Source organism: Palaemon carinicauda, chromosome 1 (genome assembly GCF_036898095.1).
Source record: "Palaemon carinicauda isolate YSFRI2023 chromosome 1, ASM3689809v2, whole genome shotgun sequence".
Classification (NCBI taxonomy): domain Eukaryota; kingdom Metazoa; phylum Arthropoda; class Malacostraca; order Decapoda; family Palaemonidae; genus Palaemon; species Palaemon carinicauda.
In genome coordinates, this window is record NC_090725.1 from 268651860 (window position 1) to 268675903 (window position 24044).

Below are 24044 nucleotides of genomic sequence, written 5' to 3' on the forward strand. Positions count from 1 at the left end.
CGAAGGACGGGTGGGGAGCCCATCTCCGGGAAAAGACAGCAAAGGGGGCGTGGTCAGAGGGGGAGAAATCCCTACACATAAATATCCTGGAAATGAGAGCGGTCCAAGAAGCCTGCAACCACTTCGAGGAGGACATGAGAGGGCGTTCAGTGGCCCTAATGTCAGACAATGCAACGGTGGTGGCTTACGTGAAGAAGGAGGGGGGACTGAGATCAAAAGAGTTGTGCGAACTGGCCCTTCAAATCCTAAAATGGGCGGAACAGAAGGACGTCATCCTGACGGCAAGGTTCATCCCAGGGAAGAACAACGTCCTAGCAGACGGCCTCAGCAGAGTGGGGCAAGTGGTAGCAGCAGAATGGTCCCTACACCCACAAGTGGCAAGCTACATTATACAGATGTAGGGATCTCCGGTAATGGATCTGTTTGCAACAAGGTTGAACGCGCAACTCCCCGTATTTTGTTCTCCCGTCCCAGATCCGAAGGCGGCAATGAAAGACGCCTTTCAGCACAAGTGGGACGGACTGGACGTGTACGCCTTCCCCCCCTTCTCCATGATAAGGCAGGTCCTCAACAGAGTAAGGGCAGCAACCAACCTAAGGATGACTTTGGTAGCGCCTTGGTGGCTGGAGAGAGAATGGTTCGCGGACCTAAGGAACCTCACCGTCCTACCTCCTTGGCCTCTACCCGGCAGGTCAGACCTATTAAAACAACCTCACTTTCAGCGGTTTCACAGAAACCCGCAAGCCCTTCGTCTTCACGCCTGGAGATTATCCAGCGGCTCCTGAAGAAGCAAGGGTACTCCGGCAAGACAGCCAGGAGGATGTCGCTATACCGGAGGAAATCCTCCACAGCCGTCTACCAGTCTAAGTGGGCGGTATTCGTGAAGTGGTGCAGGGACAAGAAGTTAGAGCCCTTGGAAGCGTCAGTGCCCGTGATAGCCGACGTCATGGTTTATCTCAGGGACAAGTTAGACATGTCAGTTCCAGCGATCAAGGGAGTTCGGGCGGCCCTGGGTCAAGTCTTTCTTCTCAAGGGCATAGATCTCGGCTCCTCCAGGTATATCTCCATGCTTATCAGAGCGTTCGAACAATCATGCCCCCCTTCCGTCCCTAGAATCCCGAGTTGGGACTTAGCGCGAGTCCTAGATATGTTACGGAAACCACCATTCGAGCCCTTAAAGGACATCGATGACAAGAATCTCACGCTCAAGGCGGTCTTCTTGCTAGCATTAGCCTCGGCTAAGAGGGTGGGCTAGCTACACGGACTGTCATTCGAGGTGGAACACACTAGGGGATGGAAGGAAGTAACCTTTAAGTTTGTCACATCCTTCGTCGCCAAGACTCAGAACCCCTCGGTGTGGGATCCGAGGTTTGAGAGTTTTTCGATTCCGGCAATCCCGAATAAAGGAAACCCGGAGGACCTAAAATTATGCCCGGTCAGGACTATTAGGAAATACTTTAAGAGAACGGCAAACCTCCGCCCGTCTATCAAGAATCTCTTCGTCTCATGGGGAAAAATAAAGAAAAACATATCCAAAAATACGGTTTCGTTCTGGCTCAGGAAAGTGATCACGCAAGCCTACTTAAAACAAGGTCTTCCTACACCGAGGAAACCCAGAGCTCACGATGTTCGGGGCATTAGCACCTCTCTAACGTTCGAAAAGAACATGTCAGTAGCGCAGGTTCTTCGAGCGGGAACTTGGTCCAACCAGTCGACCTTCACCGCACATTATCTCAAGGACTGTACGAGAAAGTCTCTAGACGGGTTTTCTATCGGGCCGGTCATCTCAGCCCTGCATTCGGTTTGACGGCTCAAGCCCAGGCTCAATCGCGAAACATAAAGTATCTAGACACAAGGAGCCGAGTTCTATTTTCCCCCCTTTTCTAACTTTCTCGTACCGTCAGTCGTCATCAAGAAATATCGCTCATTACACAAGACAAAAATTCGCCATGTCAAGCACAACGAAGATATTGCAGAAGGGTAAGTGTTATATCACACTTAATGAGTCTTTTACGTAGTTTTCCCTACTGTCCATCGGGGTCAGGGCTAAAGGGCACTCCCCCCTCCTAAGGTGTAAGTCTCCTATAAAGTGTTTCAAGGTAAGTCTCTGTGTCGGAACAAATCACAAATTTTAAGTAATTTGTATTTTTCCTAACAATACTTACCGAAGAAACACTTTAGGTTTAGGGCCCCCCCAACCGTCCCCGCAGTGCCCCGCTGACCTCGTGGTTTTGTTCATTACATAAAACATACTGGGGAGAGCTTCTCAAAGACGGGCGACCTGCCTGGGCAATGCCCCCAGGTCATGTTATTTCCCGTTATTCAGGACAGTATAGAACATGGAAGTAGGGGGAAACTACGTAAAAATCTGGTCGTCGGAGAGGAGTTACCAGTAATCTCCTATAAAGTGTTTCTTCGGTAAGTATTGTTAGGAAAAATACAAATTACTTAAAATTTGTGATATATATATATATATATATATATATATATATATATATATATATATATATATATATATATATATATATATATATATATTTATATGTGTATATATATATATATATATATATATATATATATATATATATATATATATATTTATATATATATATATATATATATATATTTATATATATATATATATATATATATATATATATATATATATATATATATATATATATATATTTATATGTGTATATATATATATATATATATATTTATATGTGTATATATATATATATATATATATATATATATATATATATATATATATATATATATATATATATTTATATGTGTATATATATATATATATATATATATATATATATATATATATATATATATATATATATATATATATATATATATATATATATATATATATTTATATATATATATATATATATATATATATATATATATATATATATATATATATATATATATATATATATATATATATATAATATATATACAGTGATGCCTCAGGATACGAAATTAATCCGTTCAGGATGCGGTTTCGTATCCTGATATTTTCGTATCCTGAGTCGCGTTTTACATGTAAATAGCCTAATCCGTTCCAAGCCTTATAAAAAGTCACCCTTTCTTTCATAAACACGCTAAACTGTAGTAATAAACATGCAATGCAGCCATTTCTATCATTCAATAATTAACACAACCGTTAAAAACAACCTAATCCATTCCAGAAACCACTATGAGATTATTCAATAATGTAGTTATAGCCAAGTTATCCCCCCAAGCCCAAAGAAAACGGTCCGTTTTCTTTACTACTGTATAAAAGTTACGGTACTGTATGTACGTAAAGCATTTAGATCAGTGAAGGTGTATTGTTACCTGTACGTACACCTAAATTAATGATTGATACCAGTACACTCTGAAAAAAAGGTTACAGTTAATTAGTGTAACAAAAAAGTTGAAACTTACCTTTTGATTGAGACGATGTCCGATAGCGAAGTCGCGGCAGAGGAGGATGGCATAAGGCAGAAAACGTAACAAGTGACAGACTACGTACAGTAATTTACACACTTAACACATTAACACTTAAACTTTACGAAATAAAAAAATGGAAGAAATAATTAACACTTAACATTACGTATGGAAAACTATAAAATGAAAGAAAAAATTACTTTAACACTTAACGGTAACATAAAACTTAAAATTGAATTTTTTTTTTTTTTGGTTGCTTTTTCATAACTTTACGTTTTTCTTATTTTCTAAATCTCTTCTACTTCTTCATCACTTTCTTTTTTCTGTTTCTTTTCTTTACTTTCACCTTCTAATTCTTCATCCCTTCCTCTTTTCTGTTTCTTTTCTTCACTTTCACCTTCGTCTTGGCCTACTAATACCGCTGGCCTCTTTAATAAGAAACTATCCATTGAAGCTTGTTTCGGCCTACTTTTCAACACATTTCTAAAATGCGTTAGGCAAACGTAATATAATACACTACATAACAAGTGACAGACTACGTACAGTAATTTACATACTTAACACATTAACACTTAAACTTTACGAAATAAAAAAATGGAAGAAATAATTAACACTTAACATTACGTATGGAAAACTATAAAATGAAAGAAAAAATTACTTTAACACTTAACGGTAACATAAAACTTAAAATTGAATTTTTTTTTTTGCTTTTTTATAACTTTACGTTTTTCTTATTTTCTAAATCTCTTCTACTTCTTCATCACTTTCTTTTTTCTGTTTCTTTTCTTTACTCTCACCTTCTAATTCTTCATCCCTTCCTCTGTTCTGTTTCTTTTCTTCACTTTCACCTTCGTCTTGGCCTACTAATACCGCTGGCCTCTTTAATAAGAAACTATCCATTGAAGCTTGTTTCTGCCTACTTTTCAACACATTTCTAAAATGTGTTAGGCAAACGTAATATAATACACTACGTAACGTTATATACAGTCTATGTATAGTAAACACCAATACAGTACAGTGCACAGTAACGAATGTTTATTAACGATAACACGTGGCGTACGAATATACTGTATATTAACACTAAGTCAAACAAGCGAAAGCACACAATGTCTGTTAACGATACCGCGGGTCGGAACGAAAAGAGAGAGAGAGAGATGAACGCCAGTGCGTAGGCAAGCTGGGATAGTTGCCGACCAATAGGAAAAGCAGGATCTTATGGCGTCAGCTAGCGTCTGAGTAGAGAGATAACCAATGGTGAGCGGGAGGCTGTAAGTGAGTCTACCCAAGTTCAAAGTCAGGCGGCGCGCGCTTTTTAAAATTACTCTCGGCGAAGAGTTGGGATCTCGTAAGGTTTTCGTATCCTGAAATTTTATCCGTATCCTGGGGCATAAAAATCTTCGAATCACTTTTCGCATCCTGAATTTTTCGTAAGCAGAAACTTTCGTATCCAGAGGTATCACTGTATATATATATATATATATATATATATATATATATATATATATATATATATATATATATATATATATATATATATATATATATTTATATGTGTATATATATATATATATATATATATATATATATATATATATATAATATATATATATATATATATATATATATATATATTATATATATATATATTTATATGTGTATATATATATATATATATATATATATATATATATATATATATATATATATATATATATATATATATATATATATATATATATATATATATATATATATATATATATATATATATTCGCTCAATATCTATTTTTGGGTGAGATAGCCATGGCGTCCTGATGGAAGTTTCCTTTTTGGTAGCTTCCTTGGGTAAATAACTACTAAGATATTCCCAGAGAATTTAACCACAGGTTATCACAGAATTCTAACTTCTGGAGCGAGTATCCTAAAGGTTTCCCTTTAAGACATCGTATATCAACAGGGGACGCATGTATTAACGCGCCACATAGCTATCTACACCCCGAACAGAGATAATGCTTCGGTGTGTAAAGTCGGAGAATAGCTGGGAGCCGTTCCATAGCTAATCTCATTCGTGGCTACTTTTGGTACTTGAGACGTAAACAAACGGGCGCCATTGCTTTAATGACGTCACGTCCGTCTTCATCCTGAAGCCAGTTGCTTGCCGATCACCATGATACAGCAGAGCAGGGTGGGACCTAAAAACTGGACGAAGTAGCAGGGAGGGTCCATCAGGACGCCATGGCTATCTCACCCAAAAATAGATTTTTCGCTTCGCTCAAAATCCGTTTTTTTGGGCTCAAGCCATGGGCGTCCTGATGGAAGAATACCAGAGAATCAATGTATCGTGGTAGATTTTTCCCCTATTAGTAAGTGCCAAGGGCTTTGACAAATAGCATAGTAATCTTAGTAAAGGACCGTAGGGAAGAATCTTCCTGCCCCCCTTGGCAGTGAAGTTCCCACGGGCCATGCCGACGTCAAAGTGGTATTGAAGGGCTATTCACCCTGATAGAAGAACCTGAAGAACTTGGAGACGAAGCTGAATGGTTGGCATTCGTATAGGAACATTCTGGAAAGCAGACCAGTGGTGGTTGGACACTGTGTGCTGAGAAGGTTGGTTTCATCTCCAGGTATGAAGAGTAAGTATTCGTGTTGGAATATTACATAGTCAGAGTGAATATAAATTAAAGGTTAGTATCTTAATTTCTCCATGAACCATAAGGAAAAAGAGGATAATAAAACTATGACAGGCATGTATTTCATAGTAAGTAGGAGCTGATTGAGACGCACAGGTAATAAAATAGAAATTTTATTTCACAAATGCAGAAATTAAATGAATTGCAGCAATAAGTAAAGTTCATTTACAGTAATTATAATGTACATAGTAATAAAGACTTGCTCTTGAATCTGAAAAGGAATTTCAAATTTATTAGTAGGCACTCGTTCTCGAGGAACGTTAGTCCTTTGATTAAAACACATCATGCTCAGGGCATACGGCACTTGTGTGACAACTATGACATTTCACCTGGGATAAGAACAGTTATAAAAGCACTAAGTGTTTTCGACATCACTATGTATCGCTCGAGGGTCAACATAGGCACCCGAAGAGTTAGAGTCCCAAGTAACTCACTGTTCTATGCAGAGTTAGGTGCAGGTTTCATAACACTACCTGCGGCTACCACAAAATGTTTGACTTCGTGCACTTGTTTCGCATAATGTTTAAAGAAAACGCGCGAGGACTTCCAGCCTGTGAAGCTTTTAAGGCTTTCAAAGTCCATACTCTGAAAGAAATTCAGAGATGATGCAACTTTCCTAGGATCATGATCGGCGGGTGTACTGTCAGGATCCGCTCTGCGAATGAAGTAGGTGATTTTCGCTCTTAATTGTTTCAGTGACAGGTCGCTGCCCGATGTTTCTCCTTTGAAGAGTTGGCCTCCACCAAAGTTCGAAGTTCTGCGAAGATAGACCTTGAGGCTCTCTACTGGGCATAAAGAGACATCTTCCTTCAGGGGGCATATTCTCCAGGGGCCCCATCTTTTGGTGGGTAATTCATTTTTGGCGAGAAACGTCGGATCAGGGGAGAGGGTAATGTCTCCTGTATCAGTAAACAGGATGTGACCCTCTTCTCTCGATAATGCCACTATTTCGCTGACTCGGGCTCCTGAGGCAAGAGCAAAGAGAAATATAACTTTCTGAGTCAGATCCTTGAGAGGGCATGAATCATTATCCAAGTTGGAGGCGAAATGGAGCACCTTGTCTAATGACCAGGAGAACGGTTTCGGTGGGGGTGCTGGGCGTAGACGAGCACATGCTTTCGGTAGTTTATTGAAGATGTCGCTGGACAGATCAATTTGGAAGGCATACAGAATTGGTCTGGTCAAGGCCGATTTGCAGGTTGAAATCGTATTGGCTGCTAATCCTTGTCCATGAAGGTGAATGAAGAAGGACATGCAGAAATCAATTGTGATTTCTTTAGGATTTTTTGTCTTGACGAAAGAGACCCATTTTCTCCAGGATGATTCGTATTGCCGTCTTGTGGATTCGGTCTTGTATTCCTCGAGGAAGTCTAAACTTTTCTTCGAGATCCCAAACCTCTTCTTTGCGGCTAGGGAGAGAAAATCATGAGATGAAGGTCCTTGATTTTCGATGATGAAGCGAAGACAGTCGACTTCTGTACTTGTTGGGAGAGAACTGGGCCCGGGAGAGGGATCAGCTTGGGCTGCAGCTCCAGGACCAGGGGGGTACCAGTTGCTCCGGGGCCACTTGGGAGCCACTAGGGCCGCTGTCCCTTTGAAGGTTCTCAGCTTGGAGAGGACTTTCAGCAGAAGGTTGGTGGGAGGGAACAGGTAGATCTTGGACCATCTGTTCCAGTCCAGTGACATGGCATCCACTGCTTCTGCCTTGGGGTCCTCGTACGGGGCCACATACCGAGGAAGTTGATTGTTGTCGCTCGTTGCGAAGAGATCTATCTGAAGTTCTGGGACTTGGTGAGAGATGAAGGAGAATGATCTTGCGTCTAGAGACCATTCCGACTCTATCGGGTTTGTTCGAGATAGAGCATCCGCTGTCACGTTGCGGAATCCTTGCAGGTGAACTGCAGACAGGTGCCATTTCTTCTTCTCTGCCAGACGGAAGATTGGGAGAAGCACCTGATTTATCTGGGGCGATCTTGAGCCTTGGCGATTGAGACATCGAACTACCACCGAGTTGTCTAGGGTTAGACGAATGTGGATCGAGGGAGGCGGGGATAGTTTCTTCAGAGTTAGAAGGACCGCCATGGCCTCCAAGATGTTGATGTGGAACGTCTTGAAGAGGGGAGACCAAGTGCCTTGAGCCTGTTTTTGGTGGGAGTGACCTCCCCAACCCTCCAGCGAAGCGTCCGTATGGATGTTGAGTGATGGAGGTGGGTGTTGAAGAGGAATGGACCTTTTCAGGGCCTTTGCTTCCGACCACAGCTTGAGGAGAAGTCGAAGTCTGTTTGGGAGCCGTCTCTTGAGGTCTCTTCGAGCGATGGATGCAGAACGTCTCCAGACTCCCACGGCATCCTTTAGCTGTGCACGAAGCACTGGGTTTGTTACTGAGCCGAACTGTAGAGAGCCTAGAACTCGTTCCTGCTGGCGTCTTGAGATCCGTTTGGATTTCAGTAGTCGCTTGACAGACCCTGCTATTTCCTTCCTTTTCTTCTGGGGGATGGAAAGGCGGTGTGACTGAAGGTTCCATTGGATTCCTAACCACTGGAACTTCTGAGCTGGAGAGAGGCGAGATTTCTTCTCGTTTATCTTGAATCCCAGGTGTTCTAGGTACTGGGTGACTTTGCTGCAGGATTTTACACAATCCTCGGGCGATGGAGCCCAAACTAGCTAGTCGTCGAGGTAGGCCATCACCTGGACGTTTCGGAGGCGGAGCTGTTGTACTATGGCGTCCGCCAGCTTTGTGAAGATCCGAGGGGCCACATTGAGGCCGAAGGGCATGGCCCTGAAGGCGTAGCTTTTCCTTTGGAGTCGAAATCCTAGGTAGGAGGAAGCGTGATGGTTCATTGGAACGTGCCAGTAGGCATCCGCCAGGTCTATGGAGACCGTGTAAGAACCTCGAGGCAGAAGGGTCCTTATTTGTTGAAGAGTCAGCATCTTGAACTTGTCGTTCGCTATGAACTTGTTGAGGGGGGATAAGTCCAGAATGACTCTGAGTTTGTCGGAGTCTTTCTTGGGGACACAAAACAGTCTTGCTTGGAACCTGGTGGACTTTACCTTCCTTATCACCTTCTTGTTCAAGAGATCTAGGACATATTCTTCCAGAAGGGGGGTTAATTGTTGGAAGAACTGCTGGAATGTTGGGGGTGGTTGAGTCCAACTCCAGCCTAGACCCTTCTTGACGATGCTGTGTGCCCAGGGATCGAAGGTCCAACGATCCTGGAATTGGCGGAGTCTTCCTCCCACCGGAAGCACTTCATTGCTTCTGGTGTCCCGAGGGCTTGCTGCCTCGGCCGCTAGCTCCCTTTCCTCCTCTGCCTCTGGAGGGACGGCGAGACACATCTCTGCCTGCACCTCTGTTTGAGCCTCTACCTTTGGGACGAAAGGTAGTCGTCTGTTGCTCGAAAGCAGGGGTGAAGACCGGTGACTGTGACAATACCGGTTGGGTGACCAGTTGAAAGGTCTGTTGTGGCTGAGCTGCCACTTGGGAGGTAGCGGGTCCCAGAAACTGACGTCTTGGTTGACGTTGCTGGGGTTTCTGTTTTGAGGCTTTCCTCTTAGGTTGAGGTCCGTCGTCCTGAGAGGGTTTTCTCTTCTTTGACATGCCCCATTTGTGGAGAAGGTTCCTATTCTCCGTGGCGGCTTTGTCAGTGATCTCCTTCACAAGGTCAGAAGGAAAGAGGTGTTTGCCCCAGATGTTGGAGGAAATCAGCCTCCGGGGTTCGTGTTTCACAGTGGCACCTGCGAACACGAATTCACGACAGGCTCTCCGAGCCTTCATGAAGTGGAACAAGTCCTTCATCAGGGTTGCCATATGGGATTTGGCAAGTACCATGTAGTGGTCTGGTACTCTGGTGTCACAGGCCATAATTTCAAGTTGGACTTGGTGGGACATGGATGCTGCGAGCCTCTCCTTCGTATCTTGTTCCCGACGAAGGAGGTGATCGTTGAGCTTCGGGAGGTCTTCATTAAACTGACGTCCGGCGACGTCAGGATCTAGCTTTCCCACGACGAAAGTATGCTGGATGTCCTTCCAGTGTCGGGCGTCAGGGGGAATAACTATGGAGAAGGGTCTGCACTCCTCCAGTGCAGGGCAGGCTTTCCCCTCTTCCACAGCTTTAAGGCACACAGCGAAGGCCTTTTCCATGAATGGAAGTACTGCATCTTCAGGTGCGACGTAGGTAGGGTGCTTCTTGCTCAGGGCCGGAAGCTTAGAGCAGGTAAAACCCCTACTCTTGAACGTGTTGGCTAGCATAGACTGGGCCTTCGCGAGATCGAACACTATCTCTTCTTTCGGTTCGGTCTCTTCTTTAGAGGCAGGTTCAGAGCGAAGTCGGACGTAACAGTCCGGGTAGGCCTCAAAATTTGGGAAGAATTCCACATCTTCCAGGGGGACCGAGCCGATCTTGTCGCTGACAAAGATTCTGCCGGTCGCTATCACCATATGCTCAGCATACCTCCATGGGTTGGCATGAGAGCAAGCGGGGAGATCCTTAACCGAGATCTTCTTCGGTTCTTTGGATCCTATCATGGACCTGATGAACTCCTGATTCTCCTTTAACTTGTCGTCCATGACGGCTTTAATCAACCGGAGCATTTCCTGGGTGGATGATAAGGGTTCCGGGGTCGTGGAGGTAGACGGGAGAGACACTTCCGTCGGTGTAGGAGTAGGGGCGGTGATGGAAGGAGGAGCGACCTCTTGCTCCGACTCGGCGTATTCCACCTGGTCTTCATCATCTTCAGCTCCTTGAGCCATAAGGGTCTTCTCCGTACCCTCCGAGACATCCGACATGTGTTTGTCATCATCGGAATCTAGGCGGCAATCGTGCATGGACTGGGCCATGACTACATCAGGTTCCACCGTAATTTGGACAGTGGGGATCAAATCCTTGGGCACCACAGAATCAGGGGAGGCCTTTGGGAACAGAAGTGACCTCAATTCTTCAGTGGCCAGGTACGGTCCGGTGGCATTCTTCTGGAAGCCACGCACCCATTTGCGTAGCTTCTCTCGAGCAATTTCCCTGACCTCCGCTGAGGGAGAGTTATGGAAGCCATCAGCTATGTGAGCCTGGCAGACCGTACAGTTCAGCGGGTCCCAGAATTTCAAATCCCCTTTCTTGTTAGCACAAGGGGCGTGAGTCCTGCAAGCCGTATGCCCGTAGAAGTGCGGGCGTTTCACAGCGCAGAAGTCGAAGTCACACTTCATCTGCTCCTCCTGTTGAAGAAAGAGAAAATGAGTATGGGGGGAGTCATAAGAATGGCTCTTAAGCTAAGTTAACATTAATCATTAATTTTAACTTGATAAAGGGTGTGATGCACAGAGATTGAAATAGTAAAGAAAACATACTCCATGCATCCCGCCCGGCTGGCTACCGCAAGCTTTATCCTTGGATAATCCGAGATGGCCGAAGGCACAGGATAGTATTCCTTAGAAGTCCATAGGGCAATGGAATTCCATGGAAAATGCCAAGGATAAGTTCGGGACCGAGGCCACTCAGTCCCAAATTAGGGGGCTAACGGGTCCCCTAGGGTAACTGCTTCCGGCAACCAGCCGCGCTAAGATACACGCAGCATGCTGGAATTTTGAAGAATGCAAAGGGACAGCATGATTACCAATAGAACAGTACCAAGGTACTGATCTAATAGCGTAAACAGGCCATCTGTTTGCAGTGTAGGGCTATCAGTATTCATATGATAGCTTGTGAAAGGGGGTGCAAGTAGTCTTGACGCCTCCGGGGGGTTCCGGCAAACCTCCGGCACGCCGGAGGCCGCTCCAGCAGAGTTTCTGGCATTAGAACAGACAATATATAAGTCAAGAGTAATACCAGGGTGGCGGCCGCCGGCACAACGGCGGCACGCCGGCAGAGGAGCGGCGGCTCCGGCAGTCGGAGGATGCCGGATTGGTGACAGGGACAAGGATGGTTATAGCGGAACCAGGTTGCCGGCAGTGGATGCCGGAACTCCGGTGGCCGACCGGCAGGCGGACGGCGAAGCTATGAGGAAGGAGGAGAGCCATCGGCAGGAAGCCGGCGGCAGTCGGCAGTCCCCCGGCACACGGGGGGCTGGCGGCCATGAGGGTAAGGGGAGAGTCACCAAGGTAGGAGGTGGGTATCGCCGACAGTGGAGGCGGCAAGGGACCGGCACCCGGATAGTGAAAGAGACAGGGGGAGGGATGTAAGAAGTCCAGTCATGGACTCCCAGACATCCCCCCCTGAGAGGGTGTACCCATGATAGAGGCTGGCTCTATCACCCAGAAGCAGAGGTCTCAGAGGACCGGGAGCTAGGGTAGCCCAAGGGAGGGCTAGGGGACACCCAAAGAGGGGGAGACCTCTACATACAGAACACATCCAGTGGCTAACCCCATAGGACACTATGAAGGGTATATGTACCAGAGTGGACTGCACATAGAAGCTCAAGGTAGCCCTATCACTCCACCCTGAGGAGGAGTTGTAGGACAGGGGACAGATGGGTATAGACTAACCTAAGTGTAGGCTAGGCTATACAAGAGATAGGTGGGGAGGGGAGAAGAGAAGAGTCTTCCATGGAAGGGGTTCTGTACCAGAGCGGCCACTAGGGAAAGGGAGGACACTCCCTAACCTAAGATAAGGCAGCCTGGCTTAAACGGTGCATGGGTACAGTTTCAGCAGGGAACAGAATAACCCTTCCAAAACCTAACCTAGAGCAGGGCTAAGAGCCCTGAACTAGGAAGGATAGAAGACATATCGCTATCGCAGGACAGTCATAGACTAGTCCTAGCCATAGAGGAAGGGCTAGCCGTTCCTCACTCTCAGACGCAACCCTAAGGGGGGTTCATTCCCTTAGGGGGGACTGAGAGGCGATAATATACTCCGTTAGGCGCTTGATCCCTTTACTTAGTAAGGGAATCAAGGCTAAACAGAGGGAATGCCAAGGGCAGGGGGATGAAGGAAGCATATAGGGGTCCTACAAGTAGGTTAGGTTAGGAAGGGACACTAACTAACCTATCCCCTATATGGTCCCTGAAGGCGAAAAACACTTGCATCACAGTCGAAAGTATTGTAAAATAATGCCACTATCTTCATAACTTAGCCTAGGATCACTAATAAAATCATGCATGAACACTGATATATAGGCACTCTGGCCTGGGGGCTATAGTAGCCGACTGGTATGAGGTTAATCGATGACCGATAAAAAGCGTCAAAACACGATATAAAAGTTCCTAGCTATGAAGACTAAATAAACTAATGTTATCGATTAGTAAATGAGGCCGGAAGCGTTGTTGTGGCTAACTAAATAAGGCATGCATAACAACAACGACGCCATAAAATGGCGGGTCCGGTAGAGGCACAGCTCTGCCACAAAACAGCAAATATCTCGGAAAGTAATATATACTTTACGGTCAGAGCTTAACTAAACAATACTGGAACCTTGTACTCAACTTTCCAGAAGAAGGCGAGGCCGAAGGTAGCGACATAATGGAGATGCAAAGCGATAAGTAAAGCACAGGGAAAATCCGTCTAAGTAGGGCGAGCTACTGAACAAAGGATGAAGACGAACGTGACGTCATTAAAGCAATGGCGCCCGTTTGTTTACGTCTCGAGTACCAAAAGTAGCCACGAATGAGATTAGCTATGGAACGGCTCCCAGCTATTCTCCGACTTTACACACCGAAGCATTATCTCTGTTCTGGGTGTAGATAGCTATGTGGCGCGTTAATACATGCGTCCCCTGTTGATATACGATGTCTTAAAGGGAAACCTTTAGGATACTCGCTCCAGAAGTTAGAATTCTGTGATAACCTGTGGTTAAATTCTCTGGGAATATCTTAGTAGTTATTTACCCAAGGAAGCTACCAAAAAGGAACCTTCCATCAGGACGCCATGGCTTGAGCCCAAATATATATACAGTATATATATATATATATATATATATATATATATATATATATATATATATATATATATATATATATATATATATATATGTATATGTATATGTATGTATGTATGTATGTATGTATGTATGTATGTATATATATATATATATTTGTAAACCATTTGAGACATGCAAATATTTCGATTGCCTCAAATTCATGAATCTAAAAAACTCTATAAGACAACAAAAGAAGTTTACTTAATAATTCAATTTAGTTCTTGATACCATTTTGTAAAACTTAAAATAAGGATAGGGATCTAGTTAAAATCACTGATCACTAACATATTCTATGTATTTATTCACAAACGGGAATAACTCTAGGGCCAAGGCGAACGGCAACTTACCCAGTCAATACTTTTTATGTACAGTACTATACTGTATTATGTTCTGCATAATTTTTATGCTCATCAAAGCACTTGGGCCCATAGGTGTTTTATAAAAACGCAAACTTTACAACTTACCACAGCATTGGTATTCCCATAATTCTCTTCCTGTTTCCTGTCTAGTTTTACCAATCAACGTGGCATAGTACATGGCCAAGCATTCATTTTATGCTTATTCTACCATAATCATAACAAAGAAGTAATGTACATATAAACAAGAAGACAATGATATAAGCAAAACTAAATCTGTTTGTTTGCTGCTACTCTTAAATATAATGAAAATGGAGATTTTGATTTTATACCATCGAAGAGAATGGTCAAAGTGTTCTACTAGATTCATATATGCCTTGTCTTAGAAGGGCTTTTATTACTGCTGAAGTTTTGACAGAATCAAAAGCTTTCTCATTGTCTATAAATGCCATACATAGTGATTTGTCATACTCAGTTGATATTTTCATTAACTGGTTAATTACATGGATATGATCAGTTGTTAAATACCCACTTCTAAAGCCTTCCTGATCTCTTGGGTGAGCAAAGTTTAGCTGTCTTCCTATTAGGCCTAATATGGTCTTTGTAAATATTTTGTATATTACTGAGAGCAAACTTATTGGGCAGTAATTTTTAAATATTTAACTTAGCCGGTGAATATATAGCTGCAACTTTGTTGCTCGACAGACAAACTGTACAGAAAAAACTCGCCAGCGATCGCTATACAGGTTGCGGGTGTGCCCAACAGCGCCATCTGTCGACCAGATACCCAGCTCTTATGTAAACAAAGACTCAATTTTCTCTCTGTCGAGGTGTCGACAAGACGTACTTTACTCGCTGTTGCTAAACTGGAGTTTTTTTTCACATCTTATTGGTGAAGTACTATATTCTGGTTTTGAGCTTTCGCTGTGCAGGGTTTTTCTTCAAACAAATCCTTGAACTCTTTTTTGTAACGGATTCATTGTTGATGACTTAGATCGTTTTTGGAATTTTCCCTTGACCAATTCAAAATGGCTGACCCTTCACAAGTTCCCAAATTTAGGAAATGCAATGCTAGGGACTGTTCTAGGCGTCTTCCGAAGGCTTCTATCGACCCTCACACTGTTTGTTCCAATTGTCGGGGTAAAACCTGTCAATTGGAAGATCGGTGTGAGGAGTGCGTGGGCCTTTCGGAATTCGATTTTATCGAATTTGAAAAGTACACACGCAGGCTAGAGAGAGATAGAGTTAGGAGAAGTTCTTCTCGGTCTATTGATGTATCCTCTCCTCATGCCCCACAACCTATTCCTTCCCCTGTAGTGGTTGTTCCTAACCCCCCTCCTAGCACTCAGGAACCATCGATGGCTGACATGATGCGTGCCATCCAGGCTCTGGGTGAGAGAGTTGAGTCCCTTGCAAGTGACCGCAATCAGCTCATGGCGGATGTTAAGGAGCTTAAGTGCCAAAGTGCAGTGGGAAGTGCTAAAGTGCCAAGTGATAGTGTTGTGAACAGTGTTGCGCTTGAGGGTTCGTCTGTTCGTGCCTGTAGTCCTCCTAGTCCGGGACCTCTTGCAAGCTCCCAAGTCCAGGGGAGAAGCAATGTCGTACGACGCATGGGTTCGAGAGGCTTTAATCAGCGAACAGACGTTCCCTCCATGGTATCGGGCGTATCTCCCCAAGATCGCCCCTACCTACGTAAGACGAGAGAGTCCATTTATACCTCGTCGTCTGAAGGTGTTTCTCGCAAGAAACTTTGGACCAAGGTCTCACGGCCTTTAAAACGTAAATCGGTCCCTTCAGGACAAGTCCAACGTCCCGGTTGTAGCCACTGGGTCAGTTCGGACTCGTTGCCGTCATCTGATGACTGCTCACCGCCTAAGAGAGGCAAAGCGGTACCGCTTCAGACCCTAACACCATCTGTCGCCGCACCTGCTCCCGTAGACCCTAAATGGGCTTTGCTGCAAGACATGCAGTCAAAGCTTACGTCTCTGATGCAGGACTTTCATGCGGAGAAGGTTGCTGCAGTACCAGCAGCGAGTGCAGTACCTAGCCTACAACCTTCCAAGCGATCGGTTGTGCGTCCTGTTGACGCTGAGGTAACCTTCTCACGTACACCAGTTGAGGGAGTTCCTCCACCGATGCGTTCCAGTGTGGGCTGCCAGCCGCATGTTGACGTTAAGCGACGCACGGAAGTTGTTGTTGACGTTCTGGATGTTCAACAACCATCAGAGTTGACTTGTTTTGATGCGGTGCGTCAACCTCCGCAACCCAGTGTGGTTTCCACTGCGCAACCCAGTCAGTCTAGACAGTCTCGGGTAGACGCTGTGCGTCCTCGCGCTACCATGGTTGTGGACAGCTCACAGACTGTGCAGCAGGTCCATGACATTGCGTCCGGCTCAGTCATGCATGCACCAGTGCGACCGGACTCAGCGAACCAGCCGTTACCCACTCCGTTGCCGTTTCCTCATCAGTTTTCGGATGAGGAACTTTCTGATGATGATGTTGCTGCACATCAAGATGAACAACAATCAGAACTGGACGAGCCTAAGTCTACTCAACCCTCTTATGACTTTAGAAAAGTTTTGGCTATTTTCAAAGAGCTGTTTCCTGACCAGTTTGTTTCTGTGGCTCCTCGTTCTCCGCCTTCAGAGTTTGTTTTAGGCATGCCTTCTACCGCACCTGCCTTTACTAGACTCGTCCTCGCACGCTCGTCCAAGAGAGCTTTGCGGGTGATAGGAGACTGGTTAGAGTCCAAGAAGAGTTTAGGGAAGACAGCATTTGCTTTTCCCCCTGCTAGACTCTCTTCTAGATCGAGCGTCTGGTATGCCACGGGAGAAGTTCTCGGCTTTGGAGTTCCTGCCTCTGCCCAGGGCGACTTCTCAAGTCTTGTAGACTCTCCCCGCCGCCTTGCCATGAGACGCTCAAAGATTTGTTGGTCATCATCGGACCTGGACCACCTTATGAAAGGAATCTTTAGGGCTTTTGAAGTCTTTAACTTCTTAGACTGGTGCCTAGGAGCCCTAAGCAGGAAGATCTCTTCTACAGATAAAGAGACTTCTTTGCTCATTATGTCCTGCATGGACAAGGCCGTCCGTGATGGGTCCAATGAGCTTGCTGCCTCATTTGTGTCCGGAGTCCTAAAAAAGCGAGAATCTCTCTGCTCATTCCTTTCTGCTGGAGTTACACCGTGCCAGAGATCTGAGCTTCTCTTTGCTTTTCCCCCTGCTAGACTCTCTTCTAGATCGAGCGTCTGGTATGCCACGGGAGAAGTTCTCGGCTTTGGAGTTCCTGCCTCTGCCCAGGGCGACTTCTCAAGTCTTGTAGACTCTCCCCGCCGCCTTGCCATGAGACGCTCAAAGATTTGTTGGTCATCATCGGACCTGGACCACCTTATGAAAGGAATCTTTAGGGCTTTTGAAGTCTTTAACTTCTTAGACTGGTGCCTAGGAGCCCTAAGCAGGAAGATCTCTTCTACAGATAAAGAGACTTCTTTGCTCATTATGTCCTGCATGGACAAGGCCGTCCGTGATGGGTCCAATGAGCTTGCTGCCTCATTTGTGTCCGGAGTCCTAAAAAAGCGAGAATCTCTCTGCTCATTCCTTTCTGCTGGAGTTACACCGTGCCAGAGATCTGAGCTTCTCTTTGCTCCTCTTTCTAAGTGCCTATTTCCAGAAGTCCTGATAAAGGAAATAGCCGTTTCGCTAGTGCAGAAGGACACTCACGATCTTGTTGCGTCCTCAGCTCGCAAAGCTCCCCCTTTGCCCACATTGTCAGCTAGACCGAGGATGGACACTCCAGCGTCTCGCTTTATTCCGCCCTTTCGTGGCAGAGCCTCCAGCAGAGGAGGTGCTCGTGCCGAAGGGAAGCGAGGGAAGAGGAAAGGATCCAAGTCCTCTAAGGGCAGAGTCTGACTGCCCGCAACTTCGACAGCAGTGGGAGCCAGACTCAAGAACTTCTGGCAAGCCTGGGAGAAGAGAGGCGCAGATGCTCAATCTGTGAAGTTGCTCAGAGAGGGGTACAAGATCCCTTTTGTACGAAAACCCCCTCTAGCAACGTCTCCCATCGATCTCTCTCCCAGGTACAGAGAGGAAGAAAAGAGACAAGCCCTGAAACTGGAAGTGTCTCTTTTGCTAGAGAAGGGAGCGGTGGTCAAAGTCTCGGACCTTCAATCACCGGGATTCTACAACCGCCTCTTCTTGGTGTCAAAGAAGACAGGAGGGTGGAGGCCGGTGCTAGACGTCAGTACTCTGAATGTCTTTGTCACAAAGACGAAGTTCTCCATGGAGACCACAAAGTCAGTCTTAGCAGCGGTCAGAAGGGAAGACTGGATGGTCTCCCTAGACCTAAGGGACGCCTACTTCCACGTCCCCATCCACTCAGACTCCCAACCTTTTCTGAGATTCGTTTTCGAAAAGGTGGTCTACCAGTTTCGGGCCCTGTGCTTTGGCCTAAGCACAGCTCCTCTCGTGTTTACGAGGCTGATGAGGAATATAGCCAAATTCCTCCATTTATCGGACATCCGAGCCTCCCTTTATTTGGACGACTGGCTTCTCAGAGCCTCTTCCAGTCGTCGCTGTCTGAAGGATCTCAAGTGGACTCTAGATCTGACCAAGGAATTGGGACTCCTAGTCAATTTGGAAAAGTCGCAACTGGTCCCATCCCAAACTATTGTGTATTTAGGGATGGAGATTCACAGTCTAGCTTTTCGGGGTTTTCCGTCGGCCCCCAGAATAAGTCAAGCCCTGTTATTCATCCAGAACATGCTGAAGAAGGAACGCTGCTCAGTCAGGCTGTGGATGAGTCTGGTAGGGACGCTATCATCCCTGGAACAATTTGTGTCATTAGGAAGACTACACCTCCGTCCGCTTCAATACCATCTAGCTTTTCACTGGAAAAAGGACAAGACGCTAGAAGCGGTCTCGATCCCAATTTCCGAAAAGATGAAGTCTTGTCTGACTTGGTGGAAGGACAATATCAACTTAAGAGAGGGTCTTCCCCTGGCTGTTCAGACTCCCAACCACGTTCTCTTCTCGGACGCATCGGACGTGGGCTGGGGCGCGACATTAGACGGTCGGGAATGCTCAGGACTGTGGAACTCGAGTCAGAGGAACATGCATATCAACTGCAAGGAGCTGTTGGCAGTACATCTGGCCTTGAAAAGCTTCAAGTCTCTCCTTCGAGGCAAAGTGGTGGAAGTGAACTCAGACAACACCACTGCCTTGGCGTACATCTCCAAGCTAGGAGGGACCCACTCACTAACGTTGTACAAGATCGCAAGGGACCTGCTCATCTGGTCAAAAGGTCAAGACATCTCACTAGTAACAAGGTTCATCCAAGGCAACTTGAATGTCATAGCAGATTGTCTCAGTCGGAAAGGGCAAGTAATTCCAACAGAATGGACCCTCCACAAGGATGTGTGCAAGAGACTTTGGGCCACTTGGGGCCAACCAACCATAGATCTCTTTGCAACCTCGCTGACCAAGAGGCTTCCAATCTATTGCTCCCCAGTCCCGGACCCAGCAGCAATACATATAGATGCTTTTCTCCTAGATTGGTCACATCTAGATCTCTACGTATTCCCACCGTTCAAGATTGTCAACAAGGTACTGCAGAAGTTTGCCTCTCACGAAGGGACAAGGTTGACGCTAGTTGCTCCCCTCTGGCCCGCGAGAGAATGGTTCACCGAGGTACTTCGATGGCTAGTAGACGTTCCCAGAATTCTTCCTCTAAGGGTGGACCTTCTACGTCAGCCACACGTAAAGAAGGTACACCAAAGCCTCCTCGCTCTTCGTCTGACTGCCTTCAGACTATCGAAAGACTCTCGAGAGCTAGAGGCTTTTCGAAGGAGGCAGCCAGTGCGATTGCTAGAGCAAGGAGAGCATCCACCATTAGAGTCTACCAATCAAAGTGGGAAGTCTTCCGAGACTGGTGCAAGTCAGTCTCTGTATCCTCGACCAGTACCTCTGTAGCTCAAATAGCTGACTTTCTCTTATACCTGAGAAAAGGACAATCCCTTTCAGCTCCCACTATCAAGGGCTACAGAAGCATGTTGGCATCGGTCTTCTGGCATAGAGGCTTAGATCTTTCCAACAATAAAGATCTTCAAGACCTCCTTAAGTCTTTTGAGACCACTAAGGAGCGTCGTTTGGTTACACCTGGTTGGAATTTAGACGTGGTACTAAGATTCCTCATGTCAGACAGGTTTGAGCCGCTACAATCAGCCTCCCTGAAAGATCTCACTCTAAAGACACTTTTCCTGGTATGCTTAGCCTCAGCTAAAAGAGTCAGTGAGATTCATGCCTTCAGCAAGAACATCGGATTTTCGTCAGAAAAAGCCACATGTTCGCTACAACTTGGTTTTCTTGCCAAAAATGAGCTGCCTTCTCGACCTTGGCCTAAATCGTTCGATATTCCCAGCTTATCGGAGATTGTAGGCAATGAACTAGAAAGAGTCTTATGCCCTGTGAGAGCTCTTAAGTTCTATTTAAAGCGCACTAAACCTTTACGAGGCCAATCTGAAGCTTTATGGTGTTCAGTTAAGAAACCATCTTTGCCTATGTCAAAGAATGCTTTATCCTACTTTATCAGACTGTTAATACGAGAAGCTCATTCACATCTGAGTGAGGAAGACCAAGCTTTGCTTAAGGTGAAGACGCACGAAGTTAGAGCTGTTGCAACTTCCGTGGCCTTTAAGCAAAATAGATCTCTGCGAAGTATAATGGACGCAACCTATTGGAGAAGCAAGTCAGTGTTCGCGTCTTTTTATCTAAAGGATGTCCAGTCTCTTTACGAGGACTGCTACACACTGGGACCATTCGTAGCAGCGAGTGCAGTAGTGGGTAAGGGCTCAACCACTACAATTCCCTAATTCCATACCCTTTTAATCTTTCTCTTGAAATGTTTTTAATGTTTTTATGGGTTGTCCGGAAGGCTAAGAAGCCTTTCGCATCCTGGTTGATTTGGCGGGTGGTCAAAGTAATTTCTTGAGAGCGCCTAGATTAGGGGTTTGATGAGGTCCTGTTGTATGGGTTGCAACCCTTGATACTTCAGCTCCTATGGGTCGATCAGCATCCTAAGAGGATCGCGAGGCTCCGTAAGGAAGACGTACTTAAAAAGCAGAGTACAGTAATTGTTCAAGTCGACTTCCTTACCAGGTACCTATTTATTTTGTTTTTGTTATTTTGATAACTTCTAAAATGAAATAAAAAACTCTTAGCTCATAAAATGTAAACATATATTACTGGTCTCTACCCACCATCCTGGGTGTGAATCAGCTATATATTCACCGGCTAAGTTAAATATTTAAAAATGATATTTTAATTATAAAATAAATTTTTGAATATACTTACCCGGTGAATATATAAATTAAATGACCCTCCCTTCCTCCCCAATAGAGACGCAGTGGGACGAGGAGAAAATTGAGTCTTTTTTTACATAAGAGCTGGGTATCTGGTCGACAGATGGCGCTGTTGGGCACACCCGCAACCTGTATAGCGATCGCTGGCAAGTTTTTTCTGTACAGTTTGTCTGTCGAGCAACAGAGTTGCAGCTATATATTCACCGGGTAAGTATATTCAAAAATTTATTTTATAATTAAAATATAATTTTTCAGGTTTTTAGTGTCTCCCTTCTGGTATATTAGTATAATGGTAAAATTTTATCCAAGCTGTTGGTATGGTGCATTCTTGTAGATATTCTGTGTAAAGTTCAGCGAGTTTTACTATTATAAAATCTCCTCCATCTATTATTAGATGAATTTTTGGGTCATCTTCTGATGTTTGGCTTCTTTTCATGCCTTTTTATTCTCTCTTTACTTCTCTTTCTGTTAAGTTTTGTACCAGATCAGGTGTTTCATTACACTATTGGCTAAGTTTTTTATTTATATAACTATTGTATGGCATTGTACAGAAAACCTCAGTTCCAAACCCAAAAGTGTTGATAGTTTATCATTAAATGAAAGGCAGTTTGTGAAATTTGCAAGAATATTGCACTGTAATTACTACGATTATCGGTAGTATAATTTTATTAACTATTTCATCTTTCATCTTCAGTGCACTTGAAATTATGGGCATCTATAACCTTAATGTGTCTGTTGAAGAGTTGGCACATGTTGATCCTATTTATAAACCATTCGTTGGCAACCGAATACTAGAAGAAAGGTTGAAGATTGAAGCTCTTTATGCTATACCAGTGGCTGCACAAAGTGATGATGTTGAAGCAGTTCGTCGAGATTATGCACTAGAAATTCCTCATGATTTGGATTATTACAGGTAATAAATTTTGTAGTTTATTCTGCTTTTGAAATTTATTTATGCCAATTTCTTAAAATTTAGAGGTATTTGAATAAATCTTTTTATTAATTTGTTCTTAAATGCAAACCATTGCTATTTTTTAAGATTTTATTCTTACTTTTGAATGGACACTTTTTAGAAATTAGCCTAAGTGACAATTTTCCAGTTATACGGTACCTCATAAGTGTGGTGTAATCCTCACTCTTTTGTCCACCATCAGTTTGAGGCTTTACTTTCAGAAAAATGTATCTGTATCCAATAAAAGAGGAGGGAAGGAGGACTTTGATGAAAGACATTTGTTTGTGAGAAAGAAATTGAAGTAGATAATAGCTTTTGAATTATGGTAGTTAAGAGCATTGCTTTGTTCTAGTAGATTATGGTGTCCATCTTTCGTAGGGAAACCAGTTAGTGAAGCCTATTCCCATGACAAACTTCTTTAGTAGAAGCTCTTTTTCTTAAAACTTACAAATTGTGGGAAAACATGAGATCATAAACCTTCTCACCCTAGATGACCTGGCTGCTGTAAGATTGCTGATTGAAAGGGGCATGGTACTATTATTATTATTTTATTATTCTGAACTCTCAGCATTATCTAGAGAACCAAATCATATTGATTTCCTTCTGGTGGAATTTTATTCTCTCCTGATAGAAAATTCTTAGAAAAGAATGAGGATCCACAGAATAGATGGTCCCCATGGAAGATTGTCTCACTTCCACAGGATCTATCTCTGCCCAGTTAATACTCTGGAAGACTATTTGAATAGAACTTCTTAAAAAGTCTTCAGGCCCTTTGTTTATTAGAGAGGATGGAGGAACCATTTCCCTGAAAGGAATCAGACAATAGATTCTTTATTTTATTAAACGAACCAATCCGGAATCTGTCCCACATTCCCATGATATCCGAGCAGTAGCAACATCAGTCAATTATTTTCGTCACATGAATTTTGAAGAATTAAAAAGATATAGTGGTTCCTCCAGATATAACAGAACCATTATAACAGGGTCCTATCTTCATATATATTTTTTTCCTCTTAGTGCCTTGTCTCCTAATAAGGAGCAGGGTGACACCTGCCTTGCCTATTCCCCCTACCTTCACCTTGACCTTCATTTGGGTTGTAATTAAGAGATTGGTATATTAACCCTTTTACCCCCAATGGACATACTAGTACGTTTCACAAAACTCATCCCTTTACCCCCATGGATGTACTGGTACGTCCTTGCAAAAAAACTGCTATTTACATTTTTTTTTGCATATCTTTGATAACTTTGACAAACTTCAGGCATTTTCCAAAAGAATGAGACCAACCTGACCTCTCTATGATGAAAATTAAGGCTGTTAGAGCAATTTAAAA

At 44.1% G+C, this 24044-nt stretch overlaps 2 protein-coding genes across 2 annotated transcripts in view; one reads left to right on the forward strand and one right to left on the reverse strand.

Moving 5' to 3' along the window:
- Positions 1-24044, reverse strand: part of LOC137656205 (BTB/POZ domain-containing protein 1-like) — a 406727-nt gene that overhangs the window by 61552 nt on the left and 321131 nt on the right. The gene's annotated exons all lie outside the window — the stretch shown is intronic.
- Positions 1-24044, forward strand: part of LOC137645972 (protein MTO1 homolog, mitochondrial-like) — an 88839-nt gene that overhangs the window by 38858 nt on the left and 25937 nt on the right. The window contains exon 7 of the mRNA XM_068379054.1: positions 22453-22671. Coding sequence (XP_068235155.1) covers positions 22453-22671 — 219 coding nt within the window. The remainder of the gene's footprint in view (positions 1-22452; positions 22672-24044) is intronic.